The 21,433-nt window shown below is 42.9% G+C and overlaps 1 protein-coding gene across 1 annotated transcript in view; it reads left to right on the forward strand.

Annotated features, from left to right (window-relative positions):
* The first annotated feature begins 1,370 nt into the window (after positions 1–1,370).
* Positions 1,371–21,433, forward strand: part of TRHDE (thyrotropin releasing hormone degrading enzyme) — a 203,504-nt gene continuing 183,441 nt past the window's right edge. Inside the window, exons 1-2 of the mRNA XM_035544377.1 lie at positions 1,371–2,212; positions 7,056–7,329. Of these exons, the coding sequence (XP_035400270.1) occupies positions 1,371–2,212; positions 7,056–7,329 (1,116 nt within the window). The remainder of the gene's footprint in view (positions 2,213–7,055; positions 7,330–21,433) is intronic.

Genomic DNA, 21,433 nt, shown 5'->3' on the forward strand with positions numbered 1-21,433 from the left:
CCGCGGAGTAACGGCGTGGGGATGGCTGCAAGTCCCAGCCAGCACTTAGGGAGTGATTTTTCTCGGCATATTAATCCTATCGATTTGAGCGGAGTATTTATCCTTTTTTTTTTTTTTTTTTTTTTTTTTTCCGGCTCCATCCCCGCGTTAGCATGACAGCACTATTGTCGTCCAAACGTGCAGTCGGCGGCTCTTTATTAAGTCCGTACGAATCTGACACAGTGCCAGCCTTCTGTATCCACACGGGGAGCACAGCCCCGGGAAACCCCACGGCTCGGAGGGGCTGCAGCCGGCCGTCCCGTCCCCCGACCACCGTCCCTCGCCCACCTCCGGGGCTCCCTCCGCAGCCTCGGCGACCTCCCCGGGTGGCAGAGCGGAGAAAAGCCTCCCCCGTCCCCGTGTCTCCCCGGTTCCCGTGTCTCCCCGGTCCCCGTGTCGCCCCCGTCCCGGTGTCGCCCCCGCCTCCCGCCCCCGCCCGCTCCCCCGGGGCGCCGCCGTCACCGCCGGCAGCCGCTGAAGGCGAGGGGCGGCGGGGCTTGCCCGCCTCTCCCCCCTTCCCATCCCTTCCCTTCCCTCGCCTATCCCCGGTGCCTATATATAGCTGCCTCTGCCCGAGCCAGCCGGGAGAGCGCTCTGTACCTGCAGGAGACAGAAAAGCCAAAATAAGAGCGGAGCGCCGAGGAGTGACTCTCCGGAGCCAGCCCCGCCAGGAGGAGGAGGAAGAGGAGGAGGAGGAGGACGTGGACCGGGACGGGCCCAGCGCCGCTGTCCGGTGCCGGGCGAGCCCCGCGGGGGCGACCCTCGCCCCCTCGCCCCCTGCCCGCCTCCCGGGGGCCCTGCGCGGCGGCGCGGGGCTCGCATGGCTCGGGCGCTGCCGGGGTCCGGCGCGGAGCCCGACCCCGGCCCCGGCGGCTCGGGGGGGCGCGGGGGGAGGAGAGCTCCCTGCGGGCGGCGGCGGAGGCGCTAGCGGGGGGCCGGGGCGGCTCAGCCCTCCCCCTGGGCGCCGGGGTGCGCTCCCCGGCATGTGCTGAAGTGCCCCGCAGAAGCCGCACAAGTTGCAGGAGCGGCTCCGGCGGCCGGACGGCGGCGAGAGCCCGCGGCCGCCCCGTACCCTCGCTGCCGACCCCGTCCCGTCCCCCTCCCACTCCCGTCCGGGGGTCGTTCCCCGGCGGGGTTGCCAGCGGCGAGGGTGATGCGGCTCCTCGGGGAGGGGGTGAGGGAGTGAGCGAGAGGCGGTGCGCCCCCCTCTCCGGGGCGAGGATCCCCCCCCGCCCCGGGCCGAGGGGCCCCCCCACCTCGGAGCCTCCCATGCCTTCGGGGCCCCCTCGGGGGGCGGCGGCCCCGCGGGAGGCGGGGGCGGCGCTGGCGTGATGGCCCTGGAGGAGAAGCGGGAGAAGCGGCCGCCCGTCACCCCCATGATGATCGAGGAGGAGGCCGCCCTGCGGAACGGCAGCCGGGGGCTGCCGCCGGGCCCCTGGGCCGAGGCGGCGGGGCCGAGACCCCGCACGACGGAGCGGCACATCGCCGTGCACAAGCGCCTGGTGCTGGGCTTCGCCGTCTCCATCCTGGCGCTGCTGGCCGTGACCATGGTGGCCGTGCTGCTCAGCGTCCGCTTCGAGGAGTGCGGCGCCGCCGCCGACGGCCCGCCGCGGGTCGGCGGCAACGGGAGCCTGCCCGGGGGGGCCCGCCCGCCGCCCCGAGCCGGGCAGCCCCCCGGCCGGCCCGAGCCCGAGGAGCAGGCGCGGGGCGGGGAGGCGACGGCGGCGGCGGCGGAGGAGGAGGAGGAGGAGGAGGAAGAGGAGGAGGAGGAGTGGCAGCGGCGGAGGTTGCTGCCTCCCTGGGCCCGGCCGCGGCTGCCGCGGCACCTGCGGCCGCTGCACTACAACCTGATGCTGAGCGCCTTCATGGAGAACTTCACCTTCTGCGGGGAGGTGAACGTGCAGCTGGAGGTGCGCAACGCCAGCCGCTACATCGTGCTGCACGCCCACCGCATGCACATCGAGGCGGTCCGCGTGGCCGAGGACAAGCTGGCCGGCGCCGTGCGGGTGGCCCGCTCCTTCCTCTACCCCCAGACCCAGGTCCTCGTCGTCGTCCTCAACCGCAGCCTGGAGGTGCAGCGGAGTTACAACCTCAAGATCATCTACAACGCCCTCATCGAGAACGAGCTGCTCGGCTTCTTCCGCAGCTCCTACGTCCTGCACGGCGAGAGGAGGTGAGGGGGGACCGGGGGGGCGTGAGGAACTTGGGCCGGCGCTAGGACCCGGCGGCTGCTGGGGATGGTGGGGGGCTGAGCGCCCCTCTCAGTGCTCTTTACTTCAATACTTAAAGAAAAAAGGCGGTGGGGTGGGATTTCGCATGCCACGGACCGATTTGCTCTGCTTGGTGCAGCTGAGCCGCTGTAGGTTTGCAGGCAGTGGCGGAGCAAAGCTGGGCGGTGCCACCTGGTGCAGGTGGCACCGGGCTCGGTCCTGAGCCGTGCCCGAGGGTGCTGAGGCAGCGGGGTCACCGCCTGGGCCCTTGTCACGGCGGGCAGGTCACAGGGGAGCCCCCGTTCAGGCAGGCAGGCAGAGAGGCTTTATTTAAAAGAAAAAAAAAAAAAAGTTTTCTAACTGCTGTCAAACTTCGTCAAATAAAGGATGGGATGGGTTCTTGTTCGTCGTGTCAGCGTTTGTTCTTTTAGATTTAGTTTCTTTTTATAATCTGCCCTTTCTTGAAACATCCATGCAGTGATGGGTTCTCTCCCAGTTCTGTACTTCCTGCAAAGTTAAGAGTTTATACTTGGAAGAATAGGGCAGAAAAAAAAGTAAGTCGGGCAGAAAAAGCAAGCTCCCCAGCTCAAATCTACATCCCCTGGATTAAAACATACCTTTGTCAATGTGATTGTTGACAGTTTTAAACACTCTGATATTGGAATTGAGAACGGCATTGGAGTTATTTGTGTGATGTGTCACTGCAGTGAAATGAAATGAAAAATTGGAAAAGTACGGCTGTAGAAGATACAGACAAAATGCCTTTTGTCACTGAGGAGTTAGTGAGTGGGTAATCAGAAGTTTTAATGGACCTGTATGGAAACAGGCAAATTGGAAAACAAGACTGGTAACAGCAGGGGGTATAATTCACTTTCCAAACCCAAGAAGTTATCTAACTGTTAGCATTCCTGCGCATCTTAACTTTACGTGCAAGTAGTCGAACTGCCAAGTCTCTGCTGCAGTGACATTCCCCCAAAGTTACCGCACTGTGCTTCCATGTCGATGCTCCAGTTATGATTAAAAAAAAAAAAAAGTTTTTTTTAACTTTTAGAGTCATCAAGAGAGTTTAAGGCACAGGGGTGGAAGGCAATGGTAAAATGTGCTTCTCAGTAACTTTTTGTGTAACTTTTCAATATAAACATTTTCAGCTTTAATACACTCGAATAAAGTCATATTGGGCACGATCCTTACCTTGTGTAAGGTAGCATTGTTATCTTGAGATCCCTGGCACTTTTTCTTTACAGCAGCTCACGCTTCTTTCAGTAAAATGTTGTTTATAAAACTGTAATCAGTTCATGGTTACAGTTTCAGGTGTTTAATAGAAATACTATTTTTCCTTTTGAACTGTCACAGGCTTAATGACTCACTGTGATATAAAATAAATAATACACATTCTAAACCACGAAACTTCTTTGTTCGGAGTGTGCTCTTGCAGTGTAGCAATTTGCATTTTGATTAATAACCCATTTTTAGTGTAATGCATATAACCATTTGTAGCCCTTAAACGTGGAGAGTTTCTGCTGTGATAGACAGAAAGACTCCTCTCATGCCCTCAGGGACCCTGATATTCCAGCAGAACTTTAGCTTTTTGACATCTTTATATTCGACTAAAATACAGCAACATTGTTGGAGTAGTGGTTGCTGTGAAAGGATCTTATACATTGTTTTCCACTTTTCATGTATATGAGGACTAAATAACTGGTTAACTGTGAGGCTTCACAATCATAGTAATGCCTTCACTTTATCACTTTATAATTCCTTTTTTCTTTTTTTTTTTTTTTTGTAAAGTTAGTTCATTTACTGTGCTCTTCACAGGTGAAACTCATAATTTAGCCTAAGATGTTCATAGTAGTATGAAAGTATCTATTTTCTTACTGAAATCTTTAATACTTTAATTGAATAGTGAAACGCAAGTGATGAGCTATTTTGCATTATGTGCCAGAATTTACTATTACTGAATCAACAAACATTTAATGCAGAGATACTGTACAGTACCATAATAATACGCACACATAATTTAAATGAACATCAAACTTTGACATAAATGAAAAAAAAAAAAATCTTATATCATTCAGACAAAACAAACAGACATATTCTTCCATCTTATAACAACTAAGATGTCAAAATAGATAGGTTGTTGAGGAAACACGTCTTCCTTTAATAGATGAGGTGGAATTAAAATACCTGCAAATTACTGCCGTGGGTATGCTGAGAAGAGAGGCTGCAAGGCTGTCATTCCCAGAGGTACAACTTTTTATGGTAATATTTTGGGGAACTGGAGATAAAAATGTCAGTGCCCAGAGAAGTATGTAGAGATGTGGATGAATTACTCAACCTGCTCTTCACTTGCAGTGTGGTATAGAAGTTTTGCTTGGTTTTCCTCCTAATGCAGAGAGAAATAGAAAAACACAGACTATTTTATTTTAGACATGCACGACAGTTTAGTCTTTGAGAAACAGTTTTTAACTTTCTGCTTGTTTTACTTTATGGCACAACAAGCAAATCAATATTTGATAGTAATGCATGTTATAAATATCACAGTTATTGGTAGCTGGTGTATTTTTAGTATGAAGTATTGACTGCCCGATGTTTGCCCAGTTATGTCTATCTGGATATATGCATCTATCCGTGTGAAGACAGAAGTTGCAGAGTTTACCAGGTTTTATTAATCTGGTGTAGAGATTATATCAATGGCCTAACTCATAACAAGACTACTGATACAGTCTCCAAAAAGTGGAAGAAAAATACTCCTTTTTTAGAGAGCATCTGTATTTATACAGTAGTCCCAAAGTATGCATTTACATGTTTGTCTGAGCTCATTAAAATTGTTAATTGCAGAGGAAAGTTCATCATTCTTGCTTTATTAATAACAGGCAGGTACAGTTTTCCATGCTCACTTGAAGCTACTGTTGACTCCTAGTTGCTCAGAGTGTGCCTAGAATGCAGAATCAGGTCCACTTGAAATACTTTGCATATAAATCAAGTTGCTTTGCTTCATTTAATTGGGCGATTTGGCTTTGTTGCACTAGTGTAAATCCACTGATAATAATGGATTTTTTTTGGATTAACACTGGAATACCTGGCATCAACTTTTTACCGTATATTTAGCAACCTTATGCAGAATTTTGATTTGTCTCATTATAAAATGTGGGCTAGTTAAAAGAATACGACATGCTGAATTCCTCCAGTAATTACTAACCAAGTAAGGCTTTCTGTTTTAGACAAAAGACCAATGGTAAAACCTTCAGTGGTAAAAAAAAATTCATGTAAAAAAAAAAAAAAGCCCTCTGAAAGAGGTGATCATTTCACCAAGAAATGATCTGGTTCTATCAGGCACAGATGCGCTATAGCGAGGTAAGAGTAACATTTCAAGAAATTTATTTCTTCATTGTTTTTGTGAAAGAATGCTACTAAATATTTATTAAACCCAAGAAGTTTTAGAAAAAAAAATAGATATTTTGTTTTCCTTAAAAGTTGCCTATTTTTTTTTCTCCCTCAGTGTTTGGGAGTATCGTAATGGAGAATAATGCTTATGGACTAATTAATAATAGGTCCCACCATTTTCATTTCATCAAACATATCCACCTGTCCTCTTCCTCCAGAGGAATAACAGATGATTAATCAACCTCTAAAATTCTGACAAATGTTTACCAAGTATCTAAAGTTGCGTGGTTGTTTTCACTGATGGAACCTTTAAAACAGAGACATGATTCAATACCTCTCAAAAAGCCTACATACTTGCGCTTACGCAGTTAGATCATAGTCATTTTCTTGTCCTGTGTGCCTCCAGAAAATATTACCATTGAACCCCATTGTTCTACCTTTTAAGTGTAGCCCCTTGTTTCTGCAAAGAGATCATCCCACATGGATTTTCTCTGAATGGTGTAAATTTGGAGAAAATCTCTACCCACAAATGTTCCTCTTCCATACCTGGATTAATATATGCTTAGTTCCAAAGCAAATAGTTGCAGATAATTTTATTTTTTCTTTTGGTCAAACTAAAGCTTTCCCATTCGATACAATGGCATAATAAATGCCTTTGACTTCTTCAGAGATCTTTTCATGATTTAACCCGTTAACTGACAACGTGTATTTGTTCTTTATAAAATACACTACAAAAGAAAAGCACTTGTGGAAAAAAAGGTAAACTACTTTGTGCTTTTTAAATCATTTGTTTATATTTGTAATTTTGCAAAGGTCCCAGAATGTTTTTCCTGGACTTGCACAGTAACATTAGTGCTGTATCATAGCGTGTCTCAGACCTGCATGCAACCAGTAAAGAAGCAATCAGCAGTGGAAAACAATGACCCTCTTGAGTACGCGATGTGGTCGTAAGTTGTAATGTCCAAAGAAAGGCAAAGTGTGCTGTCAGTGTCTTGGGGCAGAGCAAGCCCCCCGAAGGCTCCTAAATCCTGGCTTTAACTGAGGACTGTGCTTACTTGTTCTGCATTGTGTGACCAATATTGGCCAACTTTTTTTTCACATATAGAACAGAATTGCTGTGAGAACCCAAAGTTTCATATGAGGCAAAGGATTATTCATTATTCATCAGGGTGCTGCCTGCAAATTTCCTACAAATTTTGTAGGCTGTTACTTTATATTGATTGTGTTACAGTACAGGTAGTAAGAATTCATGCTAAGAAAGGCTACAATGATAAAGCAGTGTTCAAACACGCTATAGGTTGTACTGTTGCATTTGTTGTTAAACCACAATAGTCAAGCAATGTCGTATTTAGTATGTCTGTGAATAGAGTGCTGGTCACAGTCGATAACAGCGTTGTTGTTTTTTGTTTGCCTCTTTTCCAGGTTTCTTGGTGTTACGCAGTTTTCTCCTACTCATGCCAGAAAAGCCTTTCCTTGCTTCGATGAGCCCATCTACAAGGCCACTTTCAAAATCAGCATCAGGCACCAAGCAACTTATATATCTTTGTCCAACATGCCAGTTGAAACTTCTGTTTTTGAAGAAGATGGATGGGTTACAGATCACTTTTCACAGACCCCTCTCATGTCCACGTATTACCTAGCCTGGGCAGTGTGCAATTTTACGTACCGGGAAACTGTCACCAAGAGTGGAATAGTTGTAAGTATTTCTCATGTTGTACACACATTTTCTTACTGTGAAAACCATTGCTTTTTGTAAGGGATCATGACATCAAATACTTAAAAAACTTTTTTGATTAGCATTCCTAAAATTTGCCAGTTTATTTAATGATGGTGTGCACTGCTTGTGGCCTTTTCTGAAGGTTTTTCGTGGAATCATTAAGGTTGGAAAAGACCTCCAGGATCATCTGGTCCAATCATCCCCCTACCACCAGTGTCACCCACTAAACCACGTCCCTAAGCACCAGGTCCAACCTTTCCTTAAACACCCCCAGGGACAGTGATGCCACCACCTCCCTGGGCAACCCGTCCCAGTGCCTGACTGCTCTTTCTGAGAAGAAATTTCTCCTAATTTCCAACCTGAACCTCCTCTGGTACAACTTGAGGCCATTCCCTCTTGTCCTATCGCTAGTTATCTGCGAGAAGAGGTCGACCCCCAGTTCCCCACAATGTCCTTCCAGGTAGTTGTAGAGATCAGTAAGGTCTCCCCTGAGCCTCCTCTTCTCTAGACTAAAACCTGAAATCTAAAATTTTTGGTTTGTTCAATACTTTTTGTAACTTATTAGCTTAGTAGGTGTGTCTGCCTGATGAAGCTTTCAGGTATGCCTTTTCACTTCACTTTGATTTTCTTAGGAAGTTTTCTCTTGTTTTTCCTATGGCCTTTTCAATACTAGTATTTGTCGGACTTTATTCAAAGAAAACAGTAATACTGGAAAGGTTTCTAGTCTTCTTCCTTTAGTACTGACATGACCCTTGGTGTGCTGTGTGCTAGCTCAAGAGGCCGATAAAGCACTTCATATCATAGAGATTGCTTTAGAGCAGGACTTTGCATCCTATCTGCCTCCTGTGGAGCTCCAGGTTGGTGGAAGCACTGACTTTCTGGAGCTGTTGTTTCCAAGTATGGCATGGTTCCAAGAATTATGCCATGAAAAAAAAAGAGGAAAAATCCTTTATTTATGTCAGTTTTGTTTTTGTTTACAAATATCAAGCACAGAACTGTATAACAAGCCAAAATATACATGAGAAATGCTGTCAGCTTAATAGAATATTCCACAATGCTGTCATCTTGATTTTACAGGTGTATGTACAGAGAAACCCTTCCTTCATAGTTTCTGTGAATAACAGATTTGAGCTACTTTTGGAAGCAGAGGGCTAGGCTGGAGTTTTAGCTGTGTGTCTGAGCAAAGTGATTTTTTAAATTTGTGCTTCTGCAAATGCTCTATAAATTTGTGCTGTAGCCTGGGGGCATAAGGAAGGGCTGCAGGCCTCCTTTCCGTGGTTGATCAAGACATGAAATGTCTCCATAATCACTTTTAGCTATCCTAAGCATTCAGCTGCTGTAGAAGGAGCTGATCCCACCCTCTCTGAGCCAAACACCTTCTTTGCCTTCTTGCGCCAGCACTCACCTCTGCACAGCCATACAATATGGCTGAAAACTGATTTGAAAAAAAATAATGGAAGTGTGTGAATATGTTTTCAGCCAAATCAGTTCTTTGCCCCTGCTTTTTGTGTGACTCCCTGAGACCTAGTACGGATTCAGGGCTGTGCTGAAGATGTGGGAGGGTAGATCCAGACCTTTTTATTGGTATGGAGGAATAAAGGAATAATAAAGTCATGAGTTTTTTTTTGTTGTTGCTGCTTTTTTTTTTTTTTTTTTTTTTGTCACTGGAACAGCAGGGTAGGACACCAGGGGACCCTTTCATATAATGGCCAACAGACTGACACTGTCCTTTGGTCCCATTGAAGGCGAGGGAGAAGCATGTTTAGGAAGTGATCGTCTGGGATGTTTTACCCTAGAAGTGTAAGAATGTTGGAACTGCTGAAGCCATGCTTGCAGTCCCAGTGGTCACCTATGATGAGTGAGCTGGTCTTGTACCTCACCATTACCGAAGGGGAAAGGCTCCTAGACCTGCTTCTTCTGGCTGGGACCTGCTGTTCCTTTCCATGTAGCAGCTCTGGGGCAAGCCGAACCATTAGTTGAGCTGATTTGCTGATTTCAATCATTATTCTGAAAAATGAAAGCTTTATTATTATTATTATTATTATTATTATTATTATATTCAGTGAATTGAGTTAATTTAGAAAAAAGATTGCACAAATGCCAGTGCAAAGAAGTAAGAATGGAGCATGGTGGAGCTGATGTCTAATTCCTAGTACAGCTACCTGCAGATTGATTATCTGAACAAGAAGCATTGCTCTTGGGATGAGGAACTGGTTGCCTCTGGCTGTTGTAGTAGTTGGAAGACTGAGCTAAGTAGAACAGGCTAGGATTTAAGGCCATTTCTTACTCCTTATCAGTCAGTACCTAAGCAGACTTCTGTCCAGGTAGGAGTTGATGATCTTCGTGGTAATGTACTCTTCCTGCTGAAGGATTTGGTCTTAAGCTAAGAATGATCTGTTATTCTTCTGCTTTAGCAAACAGTGGTTGCTTGAGTTTCTCCTTTAACTCCTGTAAGATGGAAGTTGTTGCTGAACGCTGTAGTAGCTGGGTCTTATGTTTCTCGCTCTGTAATACAATGTAATACTTGCAAGCTCATCATGCATGATACTCCTGTGTTATTTCACTCTTGACATGTCCTATGGCAATCTAAAAAACGGTTGCAAACAGTTCATCTTCCAACATCAGCGTAAGCAAATACATGCAAGATGAGGGATGAACTATCAATTTGAAAGATACAGCCTATTTCCTTTTTGCCTTAAGGAGAATCTCACGTCCTTGTAACATTATTTGCAGCTCATATGCTGTAGACTTCTGCTGCTTTTGGATATTTGATATCCTGAAGACAGAAGTACGCTCATGTCATATAGACAATAACTGTTACTTTCTGCTGTTCTGATATTTGGCAAAACTGTTCTCAAGTCTTTAGATTTAAGAGGAATCCAAAGAGAACATAAAGGATTAATTTGGTAGGAATTTGTGACTACTGGGGCCTCAGTTATGTTTGAGTCTGTTTCTTCAGCACGTGCAGGACATACATATGTATACTCACTCCTCCAGCCAGACTAAACTGTACAGAACTTTGCCAGCAGTTGCACAAATTAGTAAATCATCTTGGCAAAGACCTGTAGGCCAAAAGCCTATATAGTTTGAGATGGTCTCTTATCCCATAAAATTCTCTAAGTCTAGAGTTGCATCTCTTGTTCTTTCATAGTGTCCCTACCACAGAGATATATTAATGTCACAGGAATACCAAAATAGTTTACAATGAATTGCTGGTTAAATATTTTTTGCCATTTTTCGGTTTGTCAGTGGTCTGTTCATCTTGTTCAGATTTGTTGAAATAGCATCTTTCACAGTATGAACTTACGGTAAACAGTTTAGAGCTGGGTTTGTTCAGATGAACTGCTGAGGTAAGCCATCTTTTCATCACTTTTATATTGCAATCCCAGGAGTTTGTGTACATTACCTAGGTGAATTTTTGAAATTATCTGAACTCCTGGGACATGCAATCTAAACTTCTAAGTTTCCCCTGAAGTTGCTTTCTTGCTCCAGTATCCACGGCAAGTCAACATAAATGTAAGAAAAAATTAAGTTATCTCATAATAATAAAGGAATGTTCAAGAAAAAGAACCTAACCCCCATGATGAAGCATTTTGATGGGCAGTTTCTTGCATGGAGGAACCTTTCTTCAATTAACGCAATGTACATTATACTTACTCTGTAGACCCCTAAAAGATTTCAACTTGCATACACTTCTGCTTTCATGAGCTTGGTTTTGGTTCACAAAATGTTTGGGGAGCATTGGGGAAAATGTCTTTTCAGATTTTGAAAGCATGCTAATGATTAAAATCTCATCTCTCTTTCAGCTGACCAGTCTTACTAAACTGCTGTGGTCAAGGGTAGATAAACTCTCCAAGGAGTAAAAGAAACAGTGATATTAAAAGCAGGTTTGTTCTTCAAAAATGATTACATGTTAACTGTTCAGTTTTTCTCAAAGAATGACATTGACCTCAAAATTAACCTTAACCCAAGCACGAGATTCAAATATATACCATATTACAAATAGAATCTGAATTTTAGAAAACATAGGTAGTCAATCAAAGTAATAATACTGATATATCATATAATTCTTGCAGACATGGAGAAGTTATGTATTTCACACACTAAAATTAACTTGGAAAGGGGAATTAAGACAAGTTGTGCCTTGTGCAAGCACAGCTCAGTGTATGGGAATCATTAGCATAACTCTTTAGTCCATATGGGTCTGATCAGAATCCCTTCCAGAGCAGGTAATTTAAAAGCAGAGTTGCCTTCTTATGTGCATTAAAGTTATATACTTTGTTGCTCAGATTCATCTGGGATTACAAGGAATGATTCAGATCATTGTTGGTACTGCCTTTATCTGGGTACAGCTTGATTCCTGCAGAAGGGACTGAGGTGCAGATACCTCTTCTGTTGTGGGTTAGGGAGCAGTGTAGTTCTACCAGGGTGCTTCCTGAGGTAACGGTATATTGATGGAGCAGGGATATCCTTACGAAGAGGCTTAGCTGATCTTTGTATAGCTTTATACCGCACTGCAGCTGTGCCAGCTGTAGTCGGTGAAAATCATGGGATCTGTGTATTGTCATCTTTGCACAGCGAAATAATCTAGAAGGCTGTGCTTACCTTCACATGCTTGTTTGTTTTTACTTGTGTGTTGTGTTTCCTAATCACACTTCATACGTATGTTCTTTGTCAGTAATTCTTAAAAGCAAGATATCGCTGACTGCATTGTAGTGTCTGGCACATCACTTCTGCGTCTCTTCTCCTCACTGTTGTCTTTATTTGTCTTTTCCATCCACCAGGCTTTTTCCTACTGTTGTAGCTTCATTTTTCCCCTATCTGGATTGATTTTTACTTCATGTTAAGCTGTGCTTCTATTCTCCAAACCCTCTGTTTCTTATTGTTCTGTAGTCAGGTGAACATAAAAACTTGCTGTCTCCTGCACCTGTCTCATAGGTTATTTTTCTTCTTTGCTTTTTTTTCCCTGCTAATTCTTTCTCTTTCAGTTAGTAGAAGGAGTGAGCGCTCAGGGACAGAGTGTATCAGCGGAGATGAATGCATTGCTGGAAAGAGATGTTTCAGGGAGATTCATCTTCTATCATTCTTCTGCTGTGAATGGGGTGTGGAGATAACTATGGAAATGAAGTGACAACTTGCAGCTTTAAAGTGTATGGCTCTTGTCAGGGCAAATATCTGCTAGAAAGAAAAAATGTGTGGAAAGGAGTGGATTCAGGAAGAGTTCTGGGTGAAAGGGTTAGAAGAGCACGTGCAGGTGGTGCTGGAGCTGGTGATAATGATTAGCAGTTAAGAATTGGCTGGCAGACTGGGTGATGATGCTGTTGGAGGGGAGGGCTGGAAGAAGAATTTTGCATGGTTTCACTCTGGCTGCTCCCACTCCTATCCAAACTGGTCATAGCATATGTTGCAGGACTAGCAGTGTGTGGGCCTGACCAGAGCTTGTTCTGCTGCTCAGGGTAAGTCCTTCACTGGGTGTCTGAATCCATGCACATGACATTTTAAGGAGAGCTCTACGGCTGGGTGGGTCTTGATTTTAGTTTTATTAAACATTACTGTACAGTCATCAGTGCTGAGTAATTTGTCATGATACAGAGAAAGACCTTGAGGCTAAGAAAGATCTATGAGAGGAGGTAACTGGAATAAGGCCAAGCTTTATTGCACTGCTGTTATTGTGTTATTGTTTTATCTCAGACATAATTAGAGATCGCAAGCTCCTGGTTAGTAAAGATCTTAATTCAGTACTTTGGTACAGCTAGGTCTTATCCTGTCCAGTGAGGTGGAGCTGTAATAATCTGGCTAAAGGAAAATAAGATAATTACTGCTTCCATAGTGCTAACTGGTTTGCAGAGAGCCTGCATCAGTGTCTCTGCAGTGAATTCTGTTAAGCTTGTGTCTGGGAGACTCCCTCAGTTTGCCTTGGCATCGCTGAAATAGATAGCTCTCAAAAAGGGCACCAATGCAGAGCAGTCACTTGCTTCTGCACACGTGAAAAATTCTTCTTCCTTGAAAAGGGCCTGTGAATGAAGTCGCATAAGCAGAGGTAGGTCAGAATCAGTGAACATCACACAGCTCTTGTTACTTTAGGTTCAGTGCCATGTGAGCATGGTTTTGTACTTGTCCTTAAGACAGGAAGAAGTGTCATGATTCTAACCATTCATGAGATGCTGAAGAGCTTGGCTGGGTATTCCTTCATGTGCAGTGCAGTTTGCCTGAAGTCTGGGCAATCAGCCTGAGGAGACTGAAGACCTGTCTTTCATTAATAGTTAAAAAACAAACAAACAAACAAAAACAGAGGTTGAAAAACTGTTCAGAATAACTTTCTCTAGTGGGTTCCATCATTTGTTAGTTGCTAAAAAAAACCACACCCAGCAAACATCAGTTCTCTGTAAAATAATCCATGCTTATTGTGCAGTCCAGCCTGTAGCTTTTAGAAAATTATTCTATATTTGAAAAATATATTAATATTTGTAGGTAATAGCAATAATGACCTCAAGACCAATCATTTTCTGTCAGTTAATGACTACCTGGGTTAAAGGCCTGAGGCTCTGCCTTAGGCCCTCTCTTCAGGTGCTGGTTATTAGCTGCCAGCAAATAGTCTCTCCATCATAACATAATCAGTTATTATTTATTAATCAGCACTGAAGCAATTACATACCAGATAGTTTTTTGTGGGTGAGCAAATTGGCTATAGCAGAATGATTTAGCTATCAAAAGTAGAATTAGTCCTCAATTAAAATTAAGTTTTCTTCCTCTGCAACCTAAATTTTACCCGGCTTCAAAGTTGAGCTCTGCTTTCTAAACCTACCTAATATGTAAAAAGTAACTTTTGTTAGCCCATCACTCACCACTGGGAGGCCACACATGTATCTGATAAACAGATAGCAGCAGCTAATGCAGGAAGCACCAGGCTTATTTCTGAAGCCTGGTACGATGCCGACTTTTAACATTGTCCTCAAAGGCTGCTATGATAATGATATGATGATACTCATTAATTTCTGGTCATCAACACAGTTGTCCCGCTCTTGTGTTCCCCAAAGAGCTTTCATCAATCTATTAAAAAAGAAAAAAGAAGCATGTCACAAAGAATGTGATGGGAGGTATGCAGTTATACGGAGCTAGAAAAGCACACACACATATGAACAAATTAGTTGTTTGTGCTTTTTTTTGCTTGTATGAAATTTCCTCTGTAGTAACAGCAGTAAAGGCCGGTTCTACAAATACTTCTTTACCCACTTCAGTGCTTACTATTGTGAATTGTTTAGTTAAGTGGGAAGCCCTAGTACATTAGTAATCCAAAGAAATTGTAGCCTTTCTAGATTCACCACATCAATATTTGTTTACCCATTCTGTTTCTTGTATATTGAAAATGACTTTTTGTCTATTAATTTTTAAATACTGTAGCTACAAAATATGCCACAAACAAACAAAAACCTATGTGATCAGCATCCATGCTAAACTGAATATGCCAGGGAATCTGTTAAAAACATAAATTGCAAACTTGCAATCCATTGTTATTGATTTCTGGTTGAATTTGCAAGTCGAATGCCCTAGGAAAACACTGCACATGTATTGTGCTTACTCCTTTTAAAAAATGCTCTTGGTCAGCACTTGTAGTACATGCAGTATTTAAATGTGATATTTATTTTATTAACAAATTCTCAGCTGCACTCTGAAAAGAATATTATTGAGTTGAAAGGCTTGAGTTTGGGAATATCCCGTTCTGTTTTGTTTTTGGCTGGGAAGATCAACCTTAAGTATCTGGTGGTAGTGACGTACTTCATAGATAATAGCAAGAAGACTGTTGGGGGGAAAAAAAAAGCACAATTTGGTCTCTTAATTCATGGCCAATTCATAGGCTTGCAATAACAGGGAGTGGAGAGAGAAGCAGCACATGTGATTGTTGTGACAAGCGTCAGCCCAGGAGCTTGACTGTAATTCAGTACCTTCGACAGCATTGCTGCATCTGAGGTCTCTTCTGGCTAATGACAAGAAAGAGAGGTCCAGGACTCTAAGTACTGGACTCTAAGTACGTCTCTGCCATTTGCTTACAGGACTTAAAAGTCCCTGGAATTCCTTACATTTCCAACATTATAAGCAGGAGAAGTGAGGAGGTAGAGGAGGAAAGACTATTTCATTTTCTTTTCATGTCCTAATGAGCATATGCTTAGTAGTATGTCCTGTGACAATGTAACTCATAGTGAAGCCTGAACACTCTATCTGTGCTCTGCTTTCTGTGCTACATTCTTTTATGTTTTCTTATGCCTCTTATGTTCTGCTGTCATATTTGACTTCATTAACTTATTCATTGAGGTCCCTGTCCTTGGCATCAACATGAATTCTGCTTTCTGACACCCACCGAAGTACTGAAACGCTATTAACGTGTTACTGTAAGAGTCATGCTCTTCCTAGAAAAGCAAAAATGAAGTACTGAACAATCTGTAGGAGGCATCTCACTGCAGGACAACATAAAGGCACATGCATTCCTGCACCAGCCTGAACATCTGTCAGTCAAACCAGCCTTATCCTGCATACCCACCATAGTCACTGCTCTGTGGAGTGAAAATGGATTACTGAGGCAGGTGTCTTAGTTGACATCTAGCTGAGTGACAGATACAGTATTTGTGAAGGAGGAGAGTGATGTGTACTTTTATTTATTTATAGACAAGACTCTCTTCCAAGGTTTAGGTAAGTTTTAATCATATTTTTCATAGAGAAACTAGAAATTTAGCCTGTTTCCAGTTTTTATAGCCATCTCATTTTAGAGATTCATAACTCTTGCCGGTCTAACCCCTCAGTTTTTGACAGTCATGTGTCTGTAACATTCACCTTCTAGGCTTGCCTTTTACCTGATTTTTTAGTGTTGGAAAACCTCCACAAAGGTCATCCTATTTTTGCTTTATCTCTGTATTTTTTTTTTGCTCCCTGGAGTGTGGGAAAGGCTCTCTGGTTTGTGGTGTTACGCCTGTTTGTACTTGTAGAGGATCCAGTTTATTTGGTTTTACATGAAGGTGTCCGTAGTGTTAACGACACTTTCGATTTTTCCAGTTGGGTGCTTTCACACTTCACATACATGCTCAGAAGATTTTTATCAGATGCCAGCATAGCACAGCTTCATAGCGTGAACATGCTTTTCCAGGGCTGGAGAAGGCTGGCTGCAGTGGTTTACGTGTTCTTCCCTGCTGCTCACAAAGGGGGTCCTTTGCACTGGCTGAACTCTGCCACAGTGGGCATCGCTGTGGGGACTCTTACGTGCCTTGCCGGTGGTGGTTTCATTCTTGAGTCTATTATATCTCTCATGGTGGCTGCTGAAGTGCTTGAGCACAGCACATAGCCCCGTCCCCTGGCACCCGTCTTGTACAGCGGGATGGGGACAGGTGGCAGAGAACCAGCTGCTTTGGCTTGGCTCCACGGAGTGGTACCCTTAGGAAACCCTCGATTGCGCCTTCCTGGCAGCTTTCTGTCTGTTCTGTGCTGTTGAGACATAGCAAGAGCAGCCAGAGATGAGGACTGAGCCCGTTATCTTCTTATTTGGAACAGCATAATTTGAAAGCAGATTATGTTTCTCTTTGAAGGGTAAATGACCTAATGTGTATTAAAAAAGTTATCCCGCAGTGGATTATCCCAAAAAATATTTAGCGACATGTTTTGTTTAACAGCATGCAGTGGAGCTATGTGGCGGTTTGGGACAGAACATGAAGGCTAATAATGTTATTTGAAGTGACTACAGCTAGGGAGGGCCTAAGAAGCAGGAGGTAGTTATTAGCATTCATTGGGGGCACCTCTGGGAGTACCCACACTTTCTCCCCTCCCACCCCCCATTTCTCAAGAGCAGCAAGCAGTTTGGTAGTCATGGCAGCTTGGAACCTCAATTAGAGTTTGTATCCTCAGGACAGCAAGCAGTACCTTGGTTTGCAAAGATAAAAGAAGGGAATAAAGGGTGGAGGAGGAAGAAAGGAAGCAAATTCCTATGGAATAATTTCAAAGAAAGAAGTATACTTACTGAATCATTCACGCACTGCATATGCGCTTCTTGTAGTTCTCCAGTCCTCTGGATAATTAGATCACAGTCCATGGTTGAACAGTAGATCACGCTGTGGGTTTTACTTTACTGAAGTGTTCGTGTATGTTAAAAATTTGATAATGTTGTTTTGGAGTAAGCTCATTGTTTTCCTTTAAGTACCAGGAGAAGAAAAAGGAGACTGATCTATACCTGATGAGAAAATTTGATATAATATAGTTTTTTGTCTGACCTCTGTAATTCACATAGAAGCCTCGTTTGTATGTGGGAATGTCAATGAGTGATAATGTACAGCTTCATATAAAATGATATGTATAAGTGTGTATGCATTCATAAAACAAATACTTAAATTTTTGGCTACCACTGTTGACGGAGAAGATGTAAGTAAGACTTTTGCCAAGACAAAAGGAATAATTTCCCTCTGATAACTGGATTTGGGTTATGGAAAGTGAGTGATGCCAGACTTGGTTTTCCTCTCTTCACTAAACTTTGCCTTTTATTCCCTAGCATCTCTATATATTTAAAATGTGTTAACTATGCAGTTCTAGAGCCAGAGAATGGAGGGATCACAGGTATATGTATTTCTGATATATTTCTATATATATATATGATATATTTCAGTCCACAGGACTTCTACTGGATACCTTTCTGAGATAAGCACCAGCAAAGCTACTGGCAGCATTCTGCCCGTATTGGGAGTCTTCCTGTGATCCCATGCTCAGATTGTATGAAAACTGTGTTCATCCAAACATTTGTCTATCTACTTTCACAGAGAGAATGTGATGCATATAAAGTGTATGCTTGCCTTTGTGCATGAATTTAAAAACTCTTGTTATACTAGTTCCTACTACAAAAGGAACTTGTATTATTTCTTCTCCATTCCCTTTGTTTCTTCAGAAGAAGCATGTAGCTGGGGCTTCTTCTGGAACCTGAGACTTTTCTCAAGTTCTCTGAGGTTTAGTTAGGTTTCTCCATTGGGCTGTAGTCTTTGGTATGCTTTATTGTGACTTGCTGTTTTACCCACCTGTGAAATATGGGGTGGTATTTGCTTTTAGTATGTACTTTAAAAATACTGAACAAACAAAACAACAACAACAAAAAAACCATCCGCCAACTACAATAAAAAGCCTTCCTTCCCCACCCTCCCATTTATTTTTCTTGGAGCTGTAGCTGTTTAACATTTACTCTTGACCCAAGCCCAGTTGGGCTGAATTGGAAATGTAGGCAGTTAATAGGAGCAGCTCAGATTAAATTACATTAAATCTGCACTTTGACCTATATGACCATTTTTTAGAGTTTTAATATGCATAGGATTATGAAATACAGTAGTCTCTAAGTTTTCTACACAAAAGTATCATGCCTGTTGTTGTCAGGGATAGCAACGAATATACTAAAGGCCCCAACATAAAAGAAAGATGACTTCCCTGGGAGTGTGTGATAACTTGGTTTAGTAAAGAGAGTTTGAAACTTGTGTCTCTCTATCATGTCGTTTGTGGTGATCCACAGAGGATTGGTCATTCTGGGTTGACATAGGAATTTTTATGTAATTTCTCTGCCAAGAAAAATTGTATCAGCTTCTGGCCATGATAAACCTTTTAAGGCATACAGAGAAGATATGTTGGTAGCTTGGAGTTAAGAACCTAGTATGAACCTTTTCAAAACTGTGATGCGGAAAGCATAATAAGACTTGAAAAAGTGAAAGGGGATGAAGAAGGCTGACTCTGAGAAAGCCTGGGACTCATCACTATGAAACGACTTCAAAACACCTAACTAGCTTGTATGGGAGAGCTGCTTGAGCAGCAGAAAAAGTTCAGAGAAAGCATAATTTAGGTATGGAAATTAAGATTTGTAATTTGTGTGGTTACAATAGGGCACATTATTAACACTTGTCTTTACAACAAAATACTTTGATGAGTCACACATGACTGGGAATGATTATACTACCATGAAGTACTGCGAGGATAAAAAGGATTGGTGAATCATAGTGCAGCTGGTAGAGTTGTCTGTTTTCATAGTTCTGTTATTCAGGGGTTGATGGGTAAGAAGAAATATCCTGAGTACTCTTTTATATATATGTGTGTGCTTTAGCAGCATTTGAAGTATTTACATGTATTTAGTTATTCAGTCTACTCCCTAATCGAAGTCATCAGTACAATAACACCTTGCAATACCTACCTGAGAAAGTCAAAGAACAAAACTGATTTCTGTACAGAACCTATCTGCTCTGAAAAATGCTTCCTCTCAAATACAGGGATTTATTGCTGCTGGGGTGTTTTCATAAAGTTGAATTATTATAACGGTTATGGTAAACATCTACAAGTTGAAGTGCTTTTCTGTAGTTATTGAACTACTTCAGCTAAACTTGCACATGCTTCTCTCTACCACCTAACTCTTAACCATAGATTTTCATGTCTTTGTCTTTCTTCTTCCGTGGCTGCCTTGTAGCATCTAGTCAGTTCAAATTCATTGTCTTTCAAGTCCAAGGACTCCTGTGTTTTCAATAAAGCAGAACAAGTTCAAGTAATGTTGCTGAACTTTAGATTGCACCGTCACGTTGTATATAATGCATTGTAGCTGAAAGCTGCTGCAGAATGGAGTTTTCTCCTCACCTCCCCTGCACACTTTTGCTATATCATTTGTATTGGATCTAATGATCAGTGGCTAAACAGTGAGCCTGTTCAGTGCACTAATCCAAAGGGAAACTACCAAGAAAATTTAATAACCTTTTGACTGAACCATCTTACCCAATATCTGGGTAGTCCACGGACCCAATTTGGGAAGAGGTGGAAATGCACAACTGCCCTTTTTAGCGATATGCTATCATAACCATGGGGTAGTTGCAACATAAAACTGCCTATGCAATTATTTGGGGAATCTCTAACTTGAGGTGTCACACTTTCAAATTTAAGCTGTTCTGATTATTATTGAAGTGGAGAAGTTAATGCCAAGTGTTTGGTCTGTATTGACTACAAGTGAAGCCTTCCATTGGAGTGAGGTGTTTCTACCATTTTCTTTATTTGTACCTCACTTTCCTGTTTATTAAGAATCCACTACAATTATTTCCTGGAGCCTAGTTGCCTTGGTCACATTAGTTGGAAAAATAAAACCTGTATTCTTCAGTAGGAAGAGGTGTTGTGCAAGGGTCCCAGAGCCAGAGCTGGCCTATAAGTCATGTGTTAGATTACGCTGAAATATTGTTTTCAGTCTTTTCAAAAATGTTCCTATTGTAAGAACAGCCATAGAGGATGATATTTTGTCCTGTCCTGTGTGGAGACCAGTTTTGAGATGACAACCAATGGAGCATTTCTCCTCAACTCCAGCTATTGAGGACCTTGGCCTGGAATTATACAAGGGCGACTAGTTTGCTAGCTGCCAAAGGACCTGCCTTCTATGAATGTACATCATCCATTTTGGGAACTTGCTCATTGCTCTCCACAGCAGTTGGTGGCAACATGACCTGTATTTTACATACATGTCTAATGTCTTAAGTGCATTTATTCCACATATTCATTGGCTGCCTCTTTTGTCATGAGGATCAGTGACTGGTTGTTCATTTACTTCTTGTGCACCAGCCCTGATTTTACAGATGGTTTAGCTGTCCTTTTTCAGAACTCAAAAGTACTTAATCTGTCCTTGTATGGGATTCATTTCCCATCTCTTCTTATTCTTATCACCCTTCTCTCTGCCTTTTAAGTTCTACAGCGTCTGTTTTGATATTCTGAGCAAGAGAGAGGGGTGGTGCCACAACTGCCTGCAGTGCTCAAGGTTTATATATGTGAGTTTGTACTATGGCATGATGATGTTTTGTTTTTTATTCTTTTCTTAATCAATTGTAACAGTCTGTTTGCCTACTGAATATCTGCTGAACACTGAGCTGACATTTTCAGGGAGTGACTCCAAGAATTCTTCCCTGAGTTATAGCTAATTTAGACTCCCATTACTGTATATGTATAGTTATGGTTATTTTTGCCTATTTGCATTTCTCTGCGCTGATGTTGAATTTCATCTGCCATTTTATCAGCCAGCCACTCAGTACCATGAGATCCACCTGCAGCATTTTGTACC

This window comes from Cygnus atratus, chromosome 1, assembly GCF_013377495.2.
Source record: "Cygnus atratus isolate AKBS03 ecotype Queensland, Australia chromosome 1, CAtr_DNAZoo_HiC_assembly, whole genome shotgun sequence".
NCBI lineage: Eukaryota > Metazoa > Chordata > Aves > Anseriformes > Anatidae > Cygnus > Cygnus atratus.